General features: G+C 44.5%; 4 protein-coding genes across 6 annotated transcripts; 2 read left to right on the forward strand and 2 right to left on the reverse strand.

The window, feature by feature from the left end:
• Nucleotides 1–386: 386 nt before the first annotated feature.
• On the forward strand, nt 387–2,663 carry LOC136475983 (pentatricopeptide repeat-containing protein At3g02490, mitochondrial-like). The gene has a single exon (XM_066473639.1). It carries the CDS (start codon nt 429–431, stop codon nt 2,253–2,255), a length of 1,827 nt encoding a protein of 608 aa, XP_066329736.1. The 5' UTR covers nt 387–428; the 3' UTR covers nt 2,256–2,663.
• Nucleotides 2,664–3,441: 778 nt separating this feature from the next.
• On the forward strand, nt 3,442–4,838 carry LOC136471352 (uncharacterized). The gene has a single exon (XM_066469080.1). The coding sequence runs from the start codon at nt 3,673–3,675 to the stop codon at nt 4,591–4,593; it is 921 nt and encodes a 306-aa protein (XP_066325177.1). The 5' UTR covers nt 3,442–3,672; the 3' UTR covers nt 4,594–4,838.
• Nucleotides 4,839–5,327: 489 nt separating this feature from the next.
• Nucleotides 5,328–13,018, reverse strand: LOC136471353 (C2 and GRAM domain-containing protein At1g03370-like). 3 transcript variants are annotated; one of them, XM_066469082.1, is made up of 10 exons: nt 12,525–13,018; nt 10,718–12,094; nt 10,244–10,426; nt 9,827–10,107; nt 9,608–9,703; nt 8,768–9,030; nt 7,042–7,207; nt 6,672–6,944; nt 6,391–6,583; nt 5,328–6,209 (listed from the first exon to the last, which is right to left on the reverse strand). In XM_066469082.1, exons 1-10 carry the CDS (start codon nt 12,940–12,942, stop codon nt 6,199–6,201), a joined length of 3,261 nt encoding a protein of 1,086 aa, XP_066325179.1. In that variant the 5' UTR covers nt 12,943–13,018; the 3' UTR covers nt 5,328–6,198. The 3 variants fall into 3 exon arrangements, with proteins under 3 accessions (XP_066325179.1, XP_066325178.1, XP_066325180.1); XM_066469081.1 differs by having other exon boundaries at nt 5,329–6,209; nt 9,608–9,724; XM_066469083.1 differs by lacking the exon at nt 5,328–6,209 and having other exon boundaries at nt 6,419–6,605; nt 9,608–9,724.
• Nucleotides 13,019–14,444: 1,426 nt separating this feature from the next.
• On the reverse strand, nt 14,445–19,480 carry LOC136471355 (26S proteasome regulatory subunit S10B homolog B-like). The gene is made up of 10 exons (XM_066469084.1): nt 19,298–19,480; nt 17,687–17,806; nt 17,266–17,402; nt 16,983–17,144; nt 16,790–16,876; nt 16,622–16,708; nt 16,010–16,147; nt 15,122–15,313; nt 14,951–15,049; nt 14,445–14,864 (listed from the first exon to the last, which is right to left on the reverse strand). The coding sequence occupies exons 1-10, from the start codon at nt 19,401–19,403 to the stop codon at nt 14,790–14,792; spliced, it is 1,203 nt and encodes a 400-aa protein (XP_066325181.1). The 5' UTR covers nt 19,404–19,480; the 3' UTR covers nt 14,445–14,789.
• Between the last annotated feature and the right edge of the window lie 1,689 nt (nt 19,481–21,169).

The following is a 21,169-nucleotide window of genomic DNA, read 5'->3' on the forward strand; positions in this document are numbered from 1 at the left end:
GATTGGCATGCAAAAATTAGTCTTCAACCAAGCAGGCTCAACATATCTAAAATGCTGAAAAGCCATACATTCCGAGCTATCCATCTAGTATGGTATTGTAGCATGAATATCATCTCAAACACCGAAGGTGTTACCCAAAAAAAACGCCGAAAGGTGTGTAAGTTCAAATCTCCAGGAAATCCAGTTAACCCAGCCTAGCCTAATGTTTTTTTTGTAAAGCGGGGCCGAAAGAGCCATGGGCCAAACCTTATGCATCTGGCGGTCAGGCTCTTGGGCTGAACCTTCCTTTCCCGCATAGGCAACAGGCCCAAACCAGAAACCACTATCGGGCCGAGGTAAGCAAACGGCTAAACCCCCAACCCATTTCGAAACCCCTCCTCCAACCTCGTCCGACCCTTCTCCCCTCTCCCCTCTCCGCCGCCGCCACCATGCTCCGCGCAGCCCTCACCTCCGGCGGCGTCCGCCTCACCGCCCTCGTACCCTGCCACCTCGGTCGCCTCTTCTCATCCTCTTCCTCATCATCATCCACCATCGCCGCCCTCTTCTCTGAGCCCACCCCGCCCGCTGACCCGGCCGCCGCGATCCAGTCCGCCGGCGTCGACCTCTCCCACCCGGACACCGTCCCCGCGCTCCTCCTCGACCCGGGGCTCGCGGGAAACTACCCCGCGGCCTCGCGGTTCTTCTCTTGGGCCGCCTCCGACCCCGCCGCCAAGGCTACCCTCAACTCCCGGTCCTTCAACTCCATGCTCAAGCTCGCCGCCGCGCACGGCGACGCCCAGCGCTTCTGGTCCCTCGTCACCTCCATGCGGTCCAAGGGCTACGGAATCTCCAAGGCCGCCTTCCGTGCCGCCTCCGAGAGCTTCCGGGCCAAGGACATGGCCAGGGACGCCGACCTTCTCCAGGACGCCTTCGCCGCGCACGGCAGGAACGCGGCGGCGGCCGAGGTATGCAAAATTCTCCGGGCGCCGGGCAAGGATGACTCGTCAAAGCTGGACATGCTGAGTGAATCGGGCGTTGAGGTGGCTGATGAATTGGTGGCATTGGTGGTGGAGAAGGTCCGGCAGTTCCCGCGGCAGGCGATGGTGTTCTTCCAGTGGGTGGAGCAGTCGGCTGGGTCTGGAATTGGTTGGGGCAAGGTTTACAATGCAATGGCAAAGGTTCTCGGCCGTGAGGACTGCATCCAGGAGTTCCACGAGGTCTTGCGGAAGATGAGGGGTAAGGGGCTTGAGATGGATCGGGATGTGTATGTTACTGTCACCGACAGGTTCCTCAAGAGGAAGATGGTTGAGGATGCAGTGGACCTGTTCCGATTCATGGCAAGCAGACCAGAGAAGCTCTCGGAGGAGGATTTTGTCGTCCTGCTGAAGAAGGTTGTGGTGACTGGTGATTTGGATCTTAAGTTGGTAACAAGGGTCGTGAGGTACTATCAGCATGCGGGCAATGAGGTCAAAGCCTTGGCCTTTGATTCTGTTCTCAAGTCATTGAGGAGTGTGGCGAGGCTTGGGGAGAGTGGTAGAGTGCTCATGGCGATGAAGGAAGGTGGCTTTGCACCAGACAGTGTCGACCATGAGAAAGTTATTCTTGCAATGTGTGATGCTGGCAATCTTGAAGAAGCACACAAGTATTTGGTTGATGTGGAACAGTCAGGGCATAAGTTAGGTTCAAAGGTATGGTCTTCTTTAGTTCAGAAGTATTCTCTTGGTGAAAATGTTGACACTTCAGTGTCATGTTTCCATGAAATGCTGGAAAGAAGCGGCAACGACAACGAGAATGTGGGTTCTGCTCTTGAGGCGCTGGTTTCTGGATTATGTAAGAAGAAAGGGGCAAAGGAAGCATTCAAAGTTCTGAAGAACCTGATGTCTGAAAAGAATGTAGTTCCTTGGCAGACAACCTACAAGTATTTGATCCACAAGTTGATCCGCCAAGGGCATCTAAAACAAGCATTTGAAGTGCTAGGTTTGATGAAAAGTCACGGCTATCCATCATTTATTGATCCTTGTATCACACATATTTCAAAGTCTGGGACAGTGGATGATGCCCTGGGCCTGTTCAATGCAACATCATCAAAAGGGTTGCCATCAAGAATAACTTATGTGCGCTTGTTTCAAGCTTTGTTGAAAGAAGATAGGCATGAAGTTGCACAGCAGCTGCTTTCCCAGTCTCCTGCTAGCATCCAGAACCATGCTGATGTTCGTGATGTTTTCAGTAGGATCAAGATAGAAGAGCCCATTCCAGCGGCGTTGGCAGATGGCTGATATGAGGCCTAATTCAGCTTTTGATGGCCATATTTCGAATGACATTCTGAATTTGCCCTTTTGATGTTGTAATAGTGCTTTGAGCTGAGATCAACTTGTATGTTATAAACTTGTTTGCTCAATTGTTTGACTACTATTCTCCAAAGAAATAAGTTATGCCTTTTAAATTTCTTTGTCGTTTCTTTATGTTTGATCCACCATATTTCCATACCTTCTGTTGGCAGTTAGCTGTCGTGTGAATCAATATAGCTTGTAGTTTTGTGCTGCTTTGTTATTCAAAGATACAGGTTTGGTTCTTATCCAATTTAACATCCGCGTATACATTTATTATCTGGATAAGCTGTGAGCCTGTGACACGAAATATGAATTCTTTCATCTTAGCTCCGTTGAATCTTGTGATAAGTTTTGATTGTATATTACACAACTCTACTTGAACTAACGCTGAATTAATGAAGTGTGAGATCCAATTTACCGTATGACCTTGCTGACTGAGGATATAGATGGAAAGTGGTTATTTGGATCCCCAGCTAAAACACCTCGAGATCTTTGTGGCAGTGGCGGATCCAAGAAATACTTATAGGGGGGGGGGGCTGAAGAAATATCACTATAGCAAAAGGTCTATTATTGGTTGTACATAATTTTTAGTCCATATTCCTTCGGCAATTCGAATCACAAATTTTAACAAAATTGGTAAAATGTTGTAAAAAAAAACAAAATTGGTAAAATGGATAAGGTAAAAGCATGCCACAACATCAAATAAGGTAAAAGCAATAAGCAAATATACAGGGAGATGGGCCTTCTTGATTGGCAGTTCGGCACCGTGCTGGCTAGAGGCCTGCCTGGGTGTTATCTTGCCTGGGCCTTCAATCGACTGAATTGGAGGGTCGTCGCCTGGGCCTTCTTGGGTTGCAACCGAGGCCATCCAGGTGGGAATTAATGAAAAAGGCCTGCTATCTCTCTGGCCCAAGAAAAGCAATGTCGTCTTAGACTGAAGAGTTCGACATCTTTAGCCCCTCCTACTCAACAGCCATGGTGGATTTTTTTGCAGGGACTCCATGGGGCTCAAGGGGATCTGCAGCGGTAGGGGGGGCCTTCCTACTCAACAGCCATGGTGGAATTTTTTTGCAGGAACTCCATGGGGGCTCAAGGGGATCTGCAGCGGTAGGGGGGCTAGAGCCCCCCAAGCTTGGTAAAGAAAGCAAGCACGCCATTAATTACTATATATACTATCCTTTTGCCACATTTTGCCGAATCCAGCCTTCGAAAGAGCCGCCTACGCCGCTGGACCCGCGAAGACTACCTGGCTGTACTGTCTACTGTGCATCTTCCCTTTCAATTCCCTCGCTACTCAGCTTTCTCCAAATCTCACAATCGAAATCTTGTAATCTGAGCGTCGGCACGAAGTATAAGTGTCGACATGTACCTAGGTCGATCCATAGGAACCCACTCGGGTTCGGTTTCGAATTCAGAGGGAGAGAATCAAGTGTATAAAAGGAAACCCGCCGCGGCGGCACTTGGCACCGAACCGACCGCATCCACTCCCACAAGGACAAGGCCCGAAACGACTCGATCGCAGCCTCCGCCGCAAGAAACGAGGCGACAGCCGATGGCGGTGCCGGACGAGGCGGCGGTGGACGACGTCCGGCCGGTGGCCATGATGAAGAAATCGGCGTGGACCAAGGAGGAGGACGCGGTGCTGCGGGAGCAGGTCCGGCTGCACGGCCCGCAGAACTGGGCGGCCATCAGCGAGGCGCTGGCCGGGCGCAACCCCAAGTCGTGCCGCCTCCGGTGGTGCCAGCACCTGAGCCCCATCGTCGACACCAGCAGCCCCTTCTCCCTCCAAGAGGACGAGAGGATCATCGCGCTCTACCGCCTGTACCCCAACAAGTGGGCCACCATCGCGGGCTTCCTCCCGGGCCGCACCGACAACGCCGTCAAGAACCGCTGGCACTCCGTCCTCGGCAAGGTGTACCAGCAGCAGCGGCGGCGGGCGGCTGCACCCATCCACCTCCTCCGCCTCCCCGACGGGACGCTAGCTCTGTTTCCTTTGGCGCCGGGGGATGTCGGCAGAGGCATCACCATCCCAGTGCTCCGCCACCCGCCGCCGACCGGGGTTGATCTGAGCGGCGAGTGCCTGAAGCTGTTTCCGCTGGTGGCAGGTGATCTCGTCAGGGGCAACAATGCGAGCGAGGCGGCGGCGATGGATGTGGATTGCAGCACCGACGAATTGCTCGTCGAGCTGAGGCTCTGGCCGTCCACGAACCTCGAGGGCGGCGTTCAAGGCGATGGTGCAGGCAGTTCGGGGGCCCGAGATTCTCTTGTATCTGTATGTTCCTGAAATTCTTTGTTGTCCTTTCTCCTTTGATCCCTTGGTTGTCCTTGTTCTGAACTTCTGATTTGTAACAGATTTCCATGACAGACTGAACTTGCGATGTCGGATAGGATAGAGGTCACTAATCTAGTAAGCAACGAAAGTTTTTTTTTTTAAAGAAAAGGCAGGAGCTCTACCGCTTAATTAAATATAGGAACGAGAGTGTTTTATGTACACGTGGCATTTATTGGGCTAATCACACCGGTCCTAAACCAAAGTAGATACACTCCTCTCACGGTTAGTTTTTTCACCCCGCAAAGGAAAAAGCCCGCGCCTTTACACAATGTCTGCTGTGCTGTCTTGAACTCGTTCTAAAAAAATCCTCATATTCCTCTCCTTCCACGAGTTCCACACAATATATATTAGTATTCCATTGAAACGTCTGCGTTCCTATTTTGGGATCTTGTTTGCTGCATCTTCTCACCATTCGGCAATGCAGGCGGGGTCCTGCTGCGGCAACTGCACCATGAGATTTTCCCAAGATAACACTTGACCCCAAACGGCCTATGCAAAGGGGCAAAGCAAAGAGAGATGAAGCCCTGTCTCCAAAGGTCCATTACACAAAACACAATGTTCTTAATGAGGCCATCCCCTCTTTTGCAGGTTGTCCGCCGTTAGGACTTTGTTGTGCATTAAGATCCAAGCGTGCAGTTTGCATTTGTTTTCTGCTTGCGCCTTCCAGATGAGTTCGTGCTTGAATCTTCGATGGGATCCTCTGAATTGAATCAAGTATACCGAACATGGCTGTCCACTTCCAAGTGATTGTGTCCTACACGTCAAGCTGTAGCTACACCCCTTTCAATCTGATCCAAAGCCCGATAAATTCTTGCAGCTGTGTTGTTGTTGTCACATGCGCCCGCAGCGATCGGATCCAATTGCCATTGTGTAGTTCCTGACTCACTGTCCTATTCTTCCTGCGCACTAGCTGGAACAGGTGTGGCGCCAAGTATCTGGGCGCTTCTCCATCAAGCCAAATATGATGCCAGAAGCGAGCCTTGTTACCGTTTCCGATTGTGATTGTGGTAGAGGAGTTGAAAAGGAGGCGATCTGTGTTGTTGCACGGTACTTCCGTTCCCACCCATGGCTTTGAGTCATCTACCCATTCTTGCCACAGCCATCTTGAGGCGAAGAGCTCTCCCAAATCTTTCTAGGTCCGGCACTCCCAATCCTCCCAGCTCCTTAGGCTTGCACACTGTTGAAGCAAGGAAAGTTTTGATCGATATTCTTGCATTTTGTTGTCTTTCAATTCCTGAGACTGCATTACAAACTTTTTTGCTCAAACAATTGTTTGCAGTATTCCCCAAAGAAACGAGTTACACTTTCCTATTTTCTATATACACAACTCTACTTGAACTAACACTGAACTAATTAATAAGTGTGAGAACATATCTAGGGCTATCTGTGCAAAAACTCTTTTCACATTGGCTAGCCATCTGTGCAAAAGTTGGCCACCAGCAGTAATGGTAATAGCTGAAACAAACTGTGACGCTAACGGACTATTGCTGATCATGTCCACAGCTGACAGTTGCTATCATCATCTACCTGAATCAATCCATGTTGACCTTACGGCAGTTAGCTTGAACCTGGAATTGCATTTCACAGATACAAGTCATTGTTACTGTTGTTCCAGATCAAAGACATTAATTTACATTACTTGGGTGAGATGAAGTTCCTCTGAGCATTTATCGTTTCTGTCTTGAGCCAGGGTTGCTTCAGCGATTTATTTACTGGAATGAGGAATCAGTTGGTTTTCAAAAGGGTTACCTTTCCTTGATGTGACCTCCTTCTCGACTTCTGAAAAGATCTCCCTCAGCCTGTTGGCGGAATTCATCATGACATTCTTTGCAGCCTTCTTCTGATGCTTAGTGCCCTTCAACCAGGCAATCCCTAACAAAACCTTGATGCTGCAGCTGTTTGGTCTCAAGGGCGTGCTAGTCATGTGGTATTTCAATTGGATCTGCAATTTCAGCAAGCACCAACTGTTACCTGAAAAATTGAGTAAAACATTCGAGTGCTTTCATCGAGCTCTGCTTTCATGATCTTACACTGGAGTAGTCTTCATTCTGGACACCTTGGAGGGTCATCACCTCCTCGACAATCCAGTCATTTTGATTCGGTAAGTTATACTTTTGCTGAGTGGTCGTTGCTTCCCCTCCATATCTTGACAAGCTTTTGTCAAACCGAAAGCTTATACGACGTTGGTATACATTACGGTTTAGCAGCTCCCATTCTGTAGCTGAGTAGTCAACACAACCGGCTCTCTCCATCACTTTGTGTTCCAGTGGACCTCCAGAGAACATCTCCATTAAGGCACTGACCTGCAAATACAGAATTTGATTAGATTTCAACAGAATCATTTGCGCCTGCATTTATGAGGTTCCAGACGTGTTTTCATTGGCAAGGCACAAGACTCACGTCGACAGAAAGAACCGCCGAGTAGACTTCTGACATTTTTACATCTTCGTTGGCCAATAGAGAACCTTCTTCATACGGGTTCTCTTTCAGTTCAGGTTCTTTATCGATCATCTCACCTTTTTGTTCCAGACCTGGTGACCGCATTTTCCAAATTTCCATAATAATTCTGTCAAAAAGTTGTTTGATACATTAACATAACTATTTGACAAGAAAAGCTTATATTGCAATAATAATGGAAGAATGGGACCAAACAATGTATAACAAGCTACCACTAAGGGATCTTAATAATATAAAATAAATTATTATTAATACACTATTTTTGTTCCAGAAAATTTGGTAAGGATGACTTATTTCGTTTGTTCAATTGTGTATGAATGTTCATATAGTTTAGAGAGAAGTATTTGTGTTTGTGAAGCTTATTTCAAAATAGGCTTCCTTAAAAATTCCTTTGAAACCACACAAAAGAAAGGCATTTTTAACAACTTATGTAACGACTATAACCAAGGAAATTTGAAAATCCTGAAAAGTTTTGATGTATCTTTGAATGCCTTCATCAAGAAACCAAGAAAAACACCAAGCTCACTGAGGTGAAAGAATCCCTGGTTAGAGCATTGGTTCTTTCTCATCGCTCTAGAATGATCCTGCCCTTTAAATCCAAAGACCCTAGCCACATCGCTTTCTGTTAATGTAATGGGAACAGATTGCTCAGTTCACCAATTTGAGTTTTAGCATGAACATTGAGACAAATTGTAACCAATCTGGCTACCAGGAAATTGCTTCAGATTTCTGTTCGCTGGGTCCAGTCTGGGAAATCAACTTAGTTGCTTGTTACCACTGAAAAGCCAGGTCCTGGTTTGGACCTTGGATATGTATATTTAAGTACTCACCTGAAGAAATTTTAGTTTCCTTTTAAAACTATTATTTATACATGATGTAACCTATTTCATGACTTCTTTTAGGCAGGATGACATCCACAGAAAACTATTATTTAAATAGGATGGTTTTTAATTTCGGTATTGCAAAAATTTCGTCCACCACCGAAATTACCGAATTTCACGAAATTTGGCCGAAATTTCGCCAAAATTTTTTTAGAGACTAGCACATGAAGTATGCTTTTCCTAAAAAAAATTAGATATAAACAAATATTAGTATGATTTATGGCTACACATCTATTGGGTAGAAGAATATGCAATATAAACAATAGAAAATATGAGTCTACACTTATATAAAACATGTATTAGTGTATTACGAATTTTTGGGTTTTTCTTTCGGCGACCACCGAAATTACCGAAATTCGCGAAATTTCGCCGAAATTTTGAACCCTAGGGGACTATTTCAGTCAATGCATCAGAAAGACAGCAAGCTCTATAGAGAAAAGAGGCAGGAAACTGGGTTGTAGGCCATCATACTACGGCAAGCAAACACCAAGAAATTCGAGATATCTTTTTTTCCTGCCATGTTTTTATTTATGTGATGTCATTGATTGTTGAAGATATTCTTTCAGGACTCAGGGACTTAGGATACAAAATTTGCATAAAGCATTAATGGCAATCCTTATTGAAAGGCACTTTATCTATTGGTGTGATACAATGATCGATAAAGCATATCTTTAAAACTTTAACCTGTAATAATCTTAAACAAATGTACAGTAGGGTTTCATATCTCTTTGGAATCTTCATATCAGCATGGAATGAAAAGAAAGGGGGGGTAAAGGAATGATACATACCTGTGAGCATCATTGAATGAAACAAATGTCTGAAAATGGAACTTCAGTCTCCCTTGAGGATCCAGTGCTTTGGCGCCATGCCTGGCTTCAAAACCTCTGTCCTTGCGAAGGATGATCATCAATGATGGACTGCCGACTGTTGCTAGTTTCGGTGGAACAACCTGGATGTCATCGATATCTTCCCAAAGGAAGAAAAACTTGGTTTTCCGGCCAAATATATTGGAATAGAATCCAGTTATTCTTGGGGAAAGAAAGAGGCGCCCCTATGAAAAATGATAACTACCTCAGTTCTTGATTAGTCTGACCAAAACTAGATGCAAAAGATCGAAATAAGATAACAAACTGTGGCGAGTACCAGTGTGCAACACATCATCAAAAGTGTTTGTGCAACATATCATCAAATTCAAAAGTGTTCAGAAATGACACCAATTTATCATGAACCATGATAAAACAGAGCACAACTCTTATGTTGTTTTTCTTTTAATTTTTAATGAACTAAGGTTCCAATGAGACAAAAAAAAGGAACTTCGTATGCATGATCTACATTGGTTTATTTCACATATGCAAGATATCAGGAATGGCACTGTATATTGGACGATGAAAATAAAGGAACATATTTCAAAATACTATTAACTATTCTAAGTAAAATTTCAGTAGTACCATGAACAAATGAATCAATGACAAGTCAAGACATTCTAAGAAACTCCCTCCGTTCCAAATTTGTTATGTATCTACACATATGTTATATATAGATGCATAGCAAAATAAATGTACCAAAAAAATCAAAGCGACTTATAATTTGGAACGGAGGGAGTAGAACATGTAGTGAAGCCCGATTACCTGAAGTGGCATTTTCCGTTTTAGATGGCAGGTGAAATCATCAATGAGAAATTCTTCATGGGGAAGGCTGAAGAGCTTACGGAATGCAGAATTTGTCTGAGCTGAGCGCAATTGCATCTGAACATTCAGTTATGCAAGTTCAGTAAAAGAATGCATTGTGCAAGCATTAAAACAAATTCAGAGAACTTTTCCCCAGATCAAATTCTGGACAACTCATACCTTCTTGCCAACTTCTTTCCCCATTTTTTCCAGATAATTCATAACAACTTCAGTCCCCCGCGAATTGTTCAAAAAGATCCGCAGATGCAATTTGGGCTGGTGCCCTTGGGGAAACCTTCCATCAAGGGGAAGCCACATGTCACCCAAATCTGACAAATTGTTTTTCACAAAGTTGACTTCTGTTTGACCAATAGGAGTTTCATTGCTTGCCCCATCTGAATCATGCACAACCACGTCCAATCTTGCTGGCGGGTCGTCCATCGCGTCAAATTCAAATATTTCTGTAGAGTTGAAAAATCAAAGAATCAGGCAAATCTGAGAGGTCAAGAGGATGAAAGTGCTTCCAGCATGCCATTTCCAGCTGTCCTTTTTAACTTGTGGGATGAGATAAACTTATAATGTAGAAGCAGCACTTACCATTCCATTTTGGTTCAGAAGTCTGGTATTTGACTGAGCTGGTTTTCCTCTTTCCATTGCAGGTAAAAACTACGTAAGGATCAGGAAAACCAGGTGTACCTGCACTTACTACACCGCTTCCCTCAATAAGTGCAATAGTCAACAACCAACCATCTCGATGAGCTTTGACCCCATGATCACTACCTAATGTTGAGACAAGAAAAACGGAAATTAGATGACTGGCCATAGGGAATGGATAATTTTGCAAGTTACAGTGAAAATGAATGATAATAGCTTTTAAAGATGATTATTTTTTTAGTAAAGTCATTTAGAGGACTAAGGGAATCATACAAAGGAATAGATAGAGGAGAGTAGTGAAAAGAAAATATTTGCTTCATTTTGGATTAACTCGTTAACATTTACAGGATAACCTAGATCGGCCATCAGAAAGACATGTCAATATCAGTCATCACACAGAGATGATTACTGGCTTACCACGCTGTTTCCAGGCCTGCAAAAAACGTCGCCCTACTTTGATGATATTATGCCCCTGGATGATCACAATAAGACAAAATACAATCTCTCCAATGGAATCTGGAAGATCAATACCAAAATATTCAAGGCCGCCATGCACCACATTAGGCTTGGCTAGATGAAGATGTGTAATGATATACAGTGCTGTACTGAGAGAGCATATGAATGCAAAGCTTCCAAGGAAGCGGGCAACCAGCTTCCAGTTTGATTCTTTCTGCGTCTGCAGTGATGCTAAAATCTTATCTTTGGAATTAGCATCGTCAAGCTCAGCTACTTTAATTTTCCGGGACAGTACCTCAGAGAAATGTGAATAACCCTCTGCAAGGCCTTGTTTCGCTCCATTCTCTATCATTCCTTTCAGCATTGTACTCTGAACAAAGTTCAGACGCCAACTTACAGTAAGTTGTGTGGTCTGTTCTTCTAAGGGCAACTGGGAACCAGATATTATACGGTACAATATCTCGACCTTGAAACAATTGCCACAGGGAACATCAGGAGTGCTAACACTAGACAAAACTGCAAAAGAACTTCCAGTTGCCTTCAAGTATTTCTGCTCTTCTGTGGCTTTAACAGATTTAACTAATTTGCTAGCGGCTTTTGTATAAGTTATCGTTCGTTTTAAACAATTCTCGTTATTGTCATGCCTCCAGGGCTCAATTTGAAATCCATTTGTTCCTTGAAGTTCAGAAACTTCTGGCCAGAAATCTGAAGTTCCAGAAAACAACCATGAATTCAGTTCAGCTGGTGCAATAATGTAAGATTGGTCCACTAAAACACCACCAGGCAAGTTTGCCGGCATTTCACAAGCTTGGTCTTTGGACTCCATATTTTTCAGTAGTTCATCAAGACTGACCTCAGACAGTGTGCAACCCTCGCCATTTTCACGACACTCAGAATTCATTTGTGTGTTTCGAAACTGGTCTACGGACACAGGATCTGATGCTACAGAATGTGTAGCTTCAGCAGATTTCCGGAAGTATCGAGACATGACCTCCACTACTGATGATGTATCAGCGATGGCACTACCATCGTCTTCTTCAGGCTCCAGAAGAATAGATTGCTCTGTGCTGACACAAGACGGTGGCCCTGTGCTTGTAGGGCCTCGGACCTCCATCATGCTTTGGTTGAAGCCATCCAAATTTTTGCGGCATGCCCGATCAATGCTGGTAAAGGCTGACAGATCCAGGCTACTAGCAGTAGCTGATAATGACGAGTCATTAGTTTCAACTGACCTGTGTGAGCTGCATGATATATCATCAATAAGTTGTGGTGGAGCTTGATGTGCGTCGTCACAAAGGGTGGCCCTAACCGATAAGTATACTCTCAGGCAAATTTCACCTGCAAGGAAATATGATTGAACAGTGAATAATGCTAGCTTCAGTCACCACAGCATTCTACTCTGCAGAAATTTGAAATGATCTTCTCAACAGCAAAGCATTCATCAGAACAGGGATAAAAAAAACTGCTGAGGATTGGGGACAAAGACTTGTGATATGGAAAATCACTCAATTAAAGAGGATTTGGCGCATTGCTACGGGAAGTAGAAAAATCTTGACTATGAACAACTTGATCAAGGCGTTATGATTTTATTTCCCTGAACAAGTAGAACGCCTATCATGAGGTTGGAATCCATGTGCAGAGCAAGCATCCATTCTCCTACCCACATCTCCTTGGTATCTGTTTCGACTGCTTTGAACCATATCATCACTGATGAAGCATTGATTTCCATGGCATGCAAGAGGAAAAATCGGATGTAAGCAGGGAGTACCGCGCCTTTTCTTCCTGAACTTGGCGGCGCCGCTCCTGGGCTGGAGCTGGTACCACCTGGTGCCGAGACTCAGGTCGTCCGTCTCCATGATGGCGGTGAGGGGCACCCTTACCCGGCCCAGGAACTCGGCGCCGAAGAAGCGGTCCTCGTTGAGCACGGAGACGACGAGCTCCTCGGCGACGTCGCCAACGAGGAACCCGAACTCCTCGTCCCACACGGGGCTGAGGCTCCGCTTCACTACCGTGGTCGCCCGCGGTCGGCGCCGCCCGAGCTGCAGCCGCACGTAGGGGTCGCTGGAGCCGTTGAGGTAGATGGCCGGCAGGCCCCGCGCCTCGATCACGTGCACGCGCAGCAGCATCGGCGCGTCGTGGCGGCCGGGCTCCGGGGGACCACCCGGCGGGCCCGATGGCCTCGCCATCCGGCCGGGGCCTCCTCGGGGACGGACGAGCGGTGCGACGAGGAGGAGAGAGAGAAAGAGATCGAGCAGCAATGGCGGTTCCGCGACCTCCGAGGAATTGGGGATTTGCCGATTTGGATGAGGCGAGGGGGGGGGGGGGGGGGGGGGGGGGGGGGGTGGGGGAGAGGGATTGCCCGCGGTCGTTTGAATTCGGGAGGTGTTTGCGGAGGCATTTCGCGAGCCGTTGGATCTGAGGGAAGGGTGTGGTTCCAGCCTAACACGTGGACGCCTGCTCCGATAGGCTCGGGACGCCTCAGGTTTATCTAAACTGAAATAAACGGCATTAATCGAGGCAGCAACTTCTCGTTTAAACGAGTATGAGCTGTGCTCCGCTGTGATTTTCCCACAGTGGCTGCAGTGTACTCCCTTCCTCTCAAAATAAATGCACATCTTACGAATTGAGAAATCAAACTTTCGCTAAGTTTAACCAAATATATACAAAAATTGTTAATGTTTATGGTGTGCAATAAATATCATTAGGGTATGCAGTCATTGGTCTCGAGAAGGATATTACTCCATATTTTACATGGGACAACAATCAAAAAGCAAATTTTTGGGTTATAACGGGGCAAAATACGGCATGCAAATTAACTTCAGATGGTCAGCTTCTTGATTTGCTAAGGGCATCTCAACTGGTGAAGCTCCTAATGATAGTAGGAAGATGTGAGGAAGGGAATGAGAGGCTGGGGTTGACCTTACTAAAAGAGAATGTTGAAAAAAAAAATCAAGGTAATGGAACTCTTGTACTTGTTGCAATATTGAGCCGTCCATAATTGATGCTTGTCCCTCATAGGAAAAGCAAATCTGCAGCAGTTGAAGCCTCCTCGAGCCATCCAAAAACAATTGTTGAACCATCCACGATGCCTCATTCAAGTCTAGGGGTAATCACTAGAAGGATGGCTTCTCTTTCTTCAACCAGCCCAAGAGTAACAACTAGCAAAATGCCAACAATCTCACCTGGAGGAATTAATTGTAGGAGAAATTAATCGTAGGCTCATCAATGAGTAGATGAATTACTAATGTAGTACTTTTACTGTGACAGTGGTCTTTTGTGTGAACAAATGTCATGCTGTACCTTTAAAAAAAATGACATGCTGTAATTTGTCAACGTATTGCTAAAATTTGTGTTAATGTCATGCTGAAAGTTGTGCTATATATCTTGCTGAGAAGTATTATATCCTCTCAAAATATTGTCTTACATGTCATTGTACATCCTGCTATATTGTTGTTAAACTGGGGCTTAAGATATGCTGAAATGGAACCCGAAAGTGCAGCCGTATTGTTGTCCAGTTGTTTTTCAGCTCTAGTTAACGGTGAGTTAACAGATATGGTAGAAATAAGTAACAGAGTGATTTTTTATGCTATTTTTCTAAAGCTGCGATGCTATTTTTCTAAACTTTAGATCTTTTAATGGTACCAATCCAATTTTCCAAGTGCAAATGAGGGGAAATCGTAGTTCAGGATGAATACAAATTGTTCTTTTCTCCTCTGTTACCGCGCAGTCAAGCACACACTGTCAAAAGTACATGGAAACAGAACAGTTCCGACCAGAGTTATTACCAGACTAACACGCACGGAAGCAGATAACGTATGATTTACAGAAGCAAAGAGCATCTGGTGCAAAACTACTAAATTCTCGAATGGTTTCTCCCACTGGTCATCTTGACAATCCTCCTCACTAAAATTGTGAATAGCAGAAAAAGAGGAGCTGCCTGGAGCCAGAACATAAATAGCTGATTTCTTTCGCTCTACTGAGCTCCCTGATGATACACGCCATATGCATTTGTCCGTTGCATCAGCATCATACATTACTCTTTGCCAAAATCTGCACTGTAATGTGCACTCGATTCCAGCTTTTTTGCATCATTTAGCTTCCGCACAGCCTGAAATGAAAGATGCAGGGATTGAGTGTTAATGTGTAACCCCCACTATGCAAAGGTACACAAGATTGGAGTGTAAGATAGTGCACCTTCATGAAGTCTTCGTGGACTACATAATCTCTCTCTGCACGAATTGCAGCCATACCAGCTTCAGTGCACACGTTCCGAAGATCAGCCCCATTGAAACCCTAAAACCAAGAGAGTAAGGTGAAACTATACAATTGGATTAGAGGTTAGATATGATAATACAACTCACTCACTTCAGCTAGTTTTACAACTGCTTCATAATCAATTTCCCCATGCTTGGCAATACCAGCTGCATGGATTTTCAGAACTTCCATTCTTGATTGCTCGTTGGGTAGCGGAATTTCAATCTTCCTGTCTAAACGTCCAGGACGCAGGAGCGCGGGGTCCAGAACATCAGGTCGATTCGTGGCCATGATCATCTTTACCTGTTCAAGCCAAACTATCCTTGTCAAACTGAATTCATACAGAAACAGCAAGACACAAGCTGCTCTATGTAACAATCATAGAAAATGCAAGGTAAATAGAGTGTCATGAGTATTGTGTCAAGCAAGTGAAAAATCAATATTGAAGCGGATTCTGAAAAGTGGCATCATGTTACTAGTAACTTTGATTGTGCCTATTTAGCTAACCATGCAGAGCCTACCAAGCATACAAATTGCTAACTTTAGAGTATGTAGACTCTGGAAAAACAAGAACGCTGGTGTTGACAGATATTTCGTGAAAATTATACACCGATTACAGGATTGGGAAAGCACGGCAAAATAACATTTTGAACAGTTAAACCTGCCTCAGTTCTAAAACCCCAAAAATCAGAGTTTACACAAATGATAAAGCAGCAACATAAAGGTAATATACCTTTCGGCATCCAATATTCCAATTATTCAAATAAAGTTTCATTATATTACAAATTCCAACAGTAAACATGCATTTGCTCAACAGTACTATCAAATGGAGCTTGCAAAATCGAGAAGTTTACAACAGTAAATCACATGGTAATGTTCTTCCAGGTGTTATATATCCAATAAATGTGGAGTGCATAAATTTGGTTAGATCAACTTCCATTTAAAGATAGCATTACCGTTATACCTAAAAAATATGAGTTATCTAAATAAAAAATTTACCTTTCCTAGCTCGTCAAATCCGTCTAATTGGTTAAGGAGCTCCATCAACGTCCGCTGGATCTCACGATCAGCACTAGTTCCCTCACTAAATCTTCGCCCACCAATGGCATCAATTTCATCCATGAAGATGATGCATGGCTAGATAAGAAAAAATTGACATGAAAAGAACAAATATCATGAGTGATGGAACTAAAATGAATGATGATACGAGTCAGGTAAGGGAAGTGCATTATTGATTTGGTAGTGCCCCGACAGGAATTCAAACGAAGTAATTGATCCGAGTGATTTTTCTCATGCAAAGATGATAATTTGGAAAGTATTTCTTCTCATGCAATACTAACAATAAGATCCACACATTAAGTAATGATCAGTTTTATTAGTAAAGCACATCTTCCATATTGCATTGGTGGGAAATATTTTTATGACACAATATGTTCATCAAATAAACTATTGTAGTATTGTATACCAGCTTGCATAGCTACTTTAGACGCACAGCTTCAGGGAATATATCAATATACCATGGTAGTGTCTTCCAGATAAATGAAAGATCAGTTCAGAACCATTAGGTTTGCAGGAACTGAAAAAGAGTAACATCAAGCCTTTGATACTTACTTGGTGATCCCGTGCATAGCCAAACATTTCTCTAATCAAACGTGCACTTTCTCCAATGTATTTGTCGATAATAGCACTTGAAACAATCTGTTTTTAGACATTATGTAAGCAACGTATTTGAAGTGTAAGAAATACTGAATGCCATCAATGAAGTGAAAAGCCACACACCTTCAGAAAGTTAGCATCGATGTTACTTGCGATAGCCCTTGCCAATAGGGTCTTCCCAGTTCCTGGAGGACCGTAGAGTAGAACACCCTGGATGAGTAAATCAAACGAGCATTGATATTCAGTCAGAACATTAGACATTAATCTCTTTCACCTCATATGCATAATTGGGATCTAAACACATATTTGTGTTTACCTTAGGAGGCTTAATTCCCACACGAAGAAAGAGTTCAGGGTTCATAAGAGGTAACTCAATGGACTCCCTGAGCTCTCTAATCTGATCAGACAAACCGCCTACAGCGGAGTAACTGACATTTCCTGGATCTTCATGAAGCATGTTATATACCACAGGATCCACCTGAAGGATTTTCATTCCACATCATCAAAATACATTTTTCCATTGAAAACATTTGTTCTTCAACAGAAAAAAAAACTAAGAATAGATGAAGAAAAATGCATAAAATGACTGATAAACATACCTCCCGTGGAAGAGTGCGCATTATTGTCAAGGTCGTCATGTCAAGTACAACACGAGTTCCAGACGTCAACTTCTCCTTGTCCACTTTACTTCGGCAGCCGACGACGTATCGGGGACCACTGCTGGCCTTCACAATAACTGAAGAGACGGGTGTTTCAGTGTTCAGCTTTATATCGTTGATAAATATAAAACAGAAACTAAAAGTGGTACTTGATGTAGACATGCCAAAGAAAATACAAAATAGTCAGTTGGTGACTATAGATTAACAGCAGTATTCTCATTCATTGCTACCAAGGAGAGAGGAATGGCAAAAACAGATACGAGTATGTGTTCCTTTATAGTGGGGAAAGAATTGACTCTGAAGCCTGTAAACTGTGTACATGAATACAGATCCAAAGACACAGGAAATGCGCTGGACTTACAGCGTTCATTATCAAGAGGTCGGAGAACCTCTCCAATTATTTGCCCCACACTCTGCAGAGACTTCAAGTCATCTTCAGTCTTGGTAAAATCCTTCTTTGCATTTTTAAGGCTTTCTCTCACTGCATGGAAGGGGACAAGCAAGCAAATCATACTAGTTAAATTGGAATGAGATTTTCAGAAAACAAACAAACAAACAATGTATTTCGGCAATTCTTAGATTAACCTCTAAGAACAAAAGCTATTGTGGAGCACCAATGCTGATAGTTTTGGCTGTGCATCAAATTTACAAATGAAAAATAATAGTAATAGAGTACAGTAGGCTCATAGCAACAGTATAAGACTAACAGAGAAGAAACCAAAGCTTGCGATGGGAAGAAATTTAAACCAGGGAACTGGGGCAATTCAAGCTTATAAGGATTTATTAAACATAAACAGATGACTCTTGGTACCATAGTTTAAAAGGCGGTTAGGCGTCCAGGCGAGTGCTTGGTACGCCTGGACGCCTAGGCGACGCCTAGGCCACAAGGCGCCACTGTTTCCCAGGCGAGCTGGGTACGCCTGGACGCCTAGGCGTCGCCTAGGCGACGCCTTGAAAACTATGCTTGGTACACAACACATAAATCCCTAGCTCTCAAAACACATTACCAATAATCAGATACAGAGAACAGAGTTAGGAGCATTTGCACCATATGATTTTCTTAAACAGCCATCATGCAGTTAGCATGCTGAGAAGTGGGACAACTCTTGGATTGCAGCAGCTGTAACCAAGCTCAAGCTCAGGATACATGCTACTTTTGCCATGGAATTCTATACCCCTCAAAACTGAAATCGATCCAAAAAAAAATGTAGAGGATCCACACACAAAAGCTCTAAGAAAATTGAAGTTTCGCACTTCAATAAAAGAATTGCCAGTGTCTAATTGATGCCCCAACAAGTCTTTAATTGTTTATCTGCAAACGCTTGAACGACCAAACAAGCAAAGTTTGTGAGTGATCAACAAATAGTACGCAGCTCAACCAGGGTGAGAGAGAAATATTGGGGCCAATTATCCTAGCAATCGCTACCAAGATTAACCAGACTAAATACTAAGTCACCTCGTACTTGCAGAATTTCAGATCCACATAAGGCCTTGTTTGGATGTTATCGTATTCACCTCAATCCACATGTGTTGGTGTGGATTGGGGTGGAATTTAGTTCAAGTTCTACTCCAATCCACCCCAACACATGTGGATTAAGGTGAATACGAACATCCAAACAAGGCCTAAAGCAACCAGTCCCCACGGGGCCAGATTTAGCGCTCCAACCCCAAATCTACTGAATCAACAGCTGCCAAAACCTAACGCCACAAGTCCCGATCTAGCACGGAAGGAGCCGCGAAGCAAATCATCACCAACCCCTGGTAAAGCCTCGAAATCAACGAGTACGCCGCGCCACGGCCAGCGAATCTACATAGAAACTACTCGACATCCGAACCTCCAGCTAGATCCCGCGCACGCAGCCACGAAACCCCCTAGTGAGACACGGGAATCGACCGCCCCCGAACCCTAGGGACACTAGAGTCGAGCAAGGTGGGTGAGGGCGGGAAGTGGAGGGGGAGGGGGAGGACTCACCGGTTCCGACGCGCGACTCGAGCTCCCTGCAGTTGAGCAGCTTCTTGCGGTAGTCGGTGATGGCTGCCCGTCGGCGTGCGGCGGCGGCGTCCTCCACGTCGGCCATCTCGTCGTCCCGCAGTCTCTCTCGCGCAGGTTTTGCTTCCGTCGCAAGAAGAGAATCGCGCAGGTTACGTAAAATCGACTAGTGCGCTTTACGGCTTATCTACTGACTGCCGAGCTCACGATGCCGGCCTGAGCTGAACACGGTGACATCTTTTCGGCCCGCAAAGTGTTTTAGGAAACATGGTGTGCCGTGTTTCTTTGGGCCACTGGGCCGGAGCGGGCTATACTATTTCCCTGAAACTTCTGGACAGGCTTAGGTCGGATCAGAAACACTGTTGTACTTCCATGTGATGTGAACTTGTCTTTCTCAAAAAAAAAAAAAAATGATGTGAACTTGTTAAAAAAAGTTGTGAATATGTGAACTTGTTAATATGCTTCCATGTGATCTTGTTTATTACTATTGAAAACATGCTTACATTGGAGGATAGGATGTCTCTTATCCAGTTCATGTGAACTTGTGCCTTTGACCCGAGCAAAATTGCAAGTAGCACATTCTTCCGTCATTCTTACCTGTTTGATGATTATATTGATATTATATTGCACCTTTTTCTTCATTTCCATCGTTTAGCTGTGGCTTGTCGTAAACGATCGTAAATTTTCAGTCAGAACAGTATTTTTCTCTCACACAAACCAGTTAGCAGTACTTCTTTACGAACCAGCCAACCGAACAGGCTGCTCATCCATACTTATTTCAGAGAATGAAGGCTCAAGAAGTCAAGATCCATAAATAATTTCACGCACGTCATCTTTTGCCCAGCAGCCCAAGTATACAAAGAATCTGGTGTCTAACAGTAACATATTGACATGTAAAAGCACTATCAGTGTGGTGTGGCGGTACGTGGTGCATGACTCCACCACCTGGACTTAAATCTCAGTGTGCATAGATATTGATGTTCGTGAAGTTTAACGGTTGCATGTCATTCGGTATGGTATTAGGAATATTTAGGATGAAAGGTCAGTTAAAATGTTCAGTCTGCTCGCTGGTTTCAGTCAAGGCTTATCAGTCAATCAACAGTGTTTTTTTCTCACAATAAACCAGCACCAGCCGAGCTTATCAGCCCAGAAACCAACCAGCGAACAGGACGGTTAATGACGAATTTTGTTTTTAACACTTTTTGTAAACTAATTTTAAATCTAACACTGTTTAATTTTTTTTAAAACTAACACTTTTGGTCGCGCCTATTTCACTAGCGCGACGAAACGCCTGTGTTGCGCCACGCATGGTGGCACGGCAAGAGGGTTGACGTGGCGACGACCGGGACGCTGACCGGTGACGTGGCAGGGTCTGCCGCGCGACCGATCTTGACGCGGCTCTGCCGCGCCCTGATCGGTGGAGCGGCAGAGCCAAGTAAATACCGCCACGCCCGCCCGCGTCTGGCCGCCTGGCCGCCGTGCCCTCCGGCCACGCACGGCGGCTGCCCGCCACGCCCGCCACCGCCCTCACTGCCGCGGCCGCGCCTCCCGGCCCGGTCTAGCGTGTAATTGAAATGCAATTTAATATCAATCTAGAACCAAAAAGAGAAAACATGTGGTACTTTCTCGCAACCACTAGGATCAAATATCAGAACCTTCATCCGAGACATCACATCATACTTGAATACCAAAAAGTCGATCTTTTTCAAGTCATGGGCACTAACAAATGACTTTCACCCAGATTGAAGCACTATTCTGCCCAGATTCTTTGCAACTTGAACATCAAAAGTATAACCGCCAAGTGATTCAAGAGTAATACTTTCTTCTATTTTGTCTCTGAAATGTTTAGTAAAT

Source organism: Miscanthus floridulus, chromosome 8, assembly GCF_019320115.1.
Source record: "Miscanthus floridulus cultivar M001 chromosome 8, ASM1932011v1, whole genome shotgun sequence".
NCBI lineage: Eukaryota > Viridiplantae > Streptophyta > Magnoliopsida > Poales > Poaceae > Miscanthus > Miscanthus floridulus.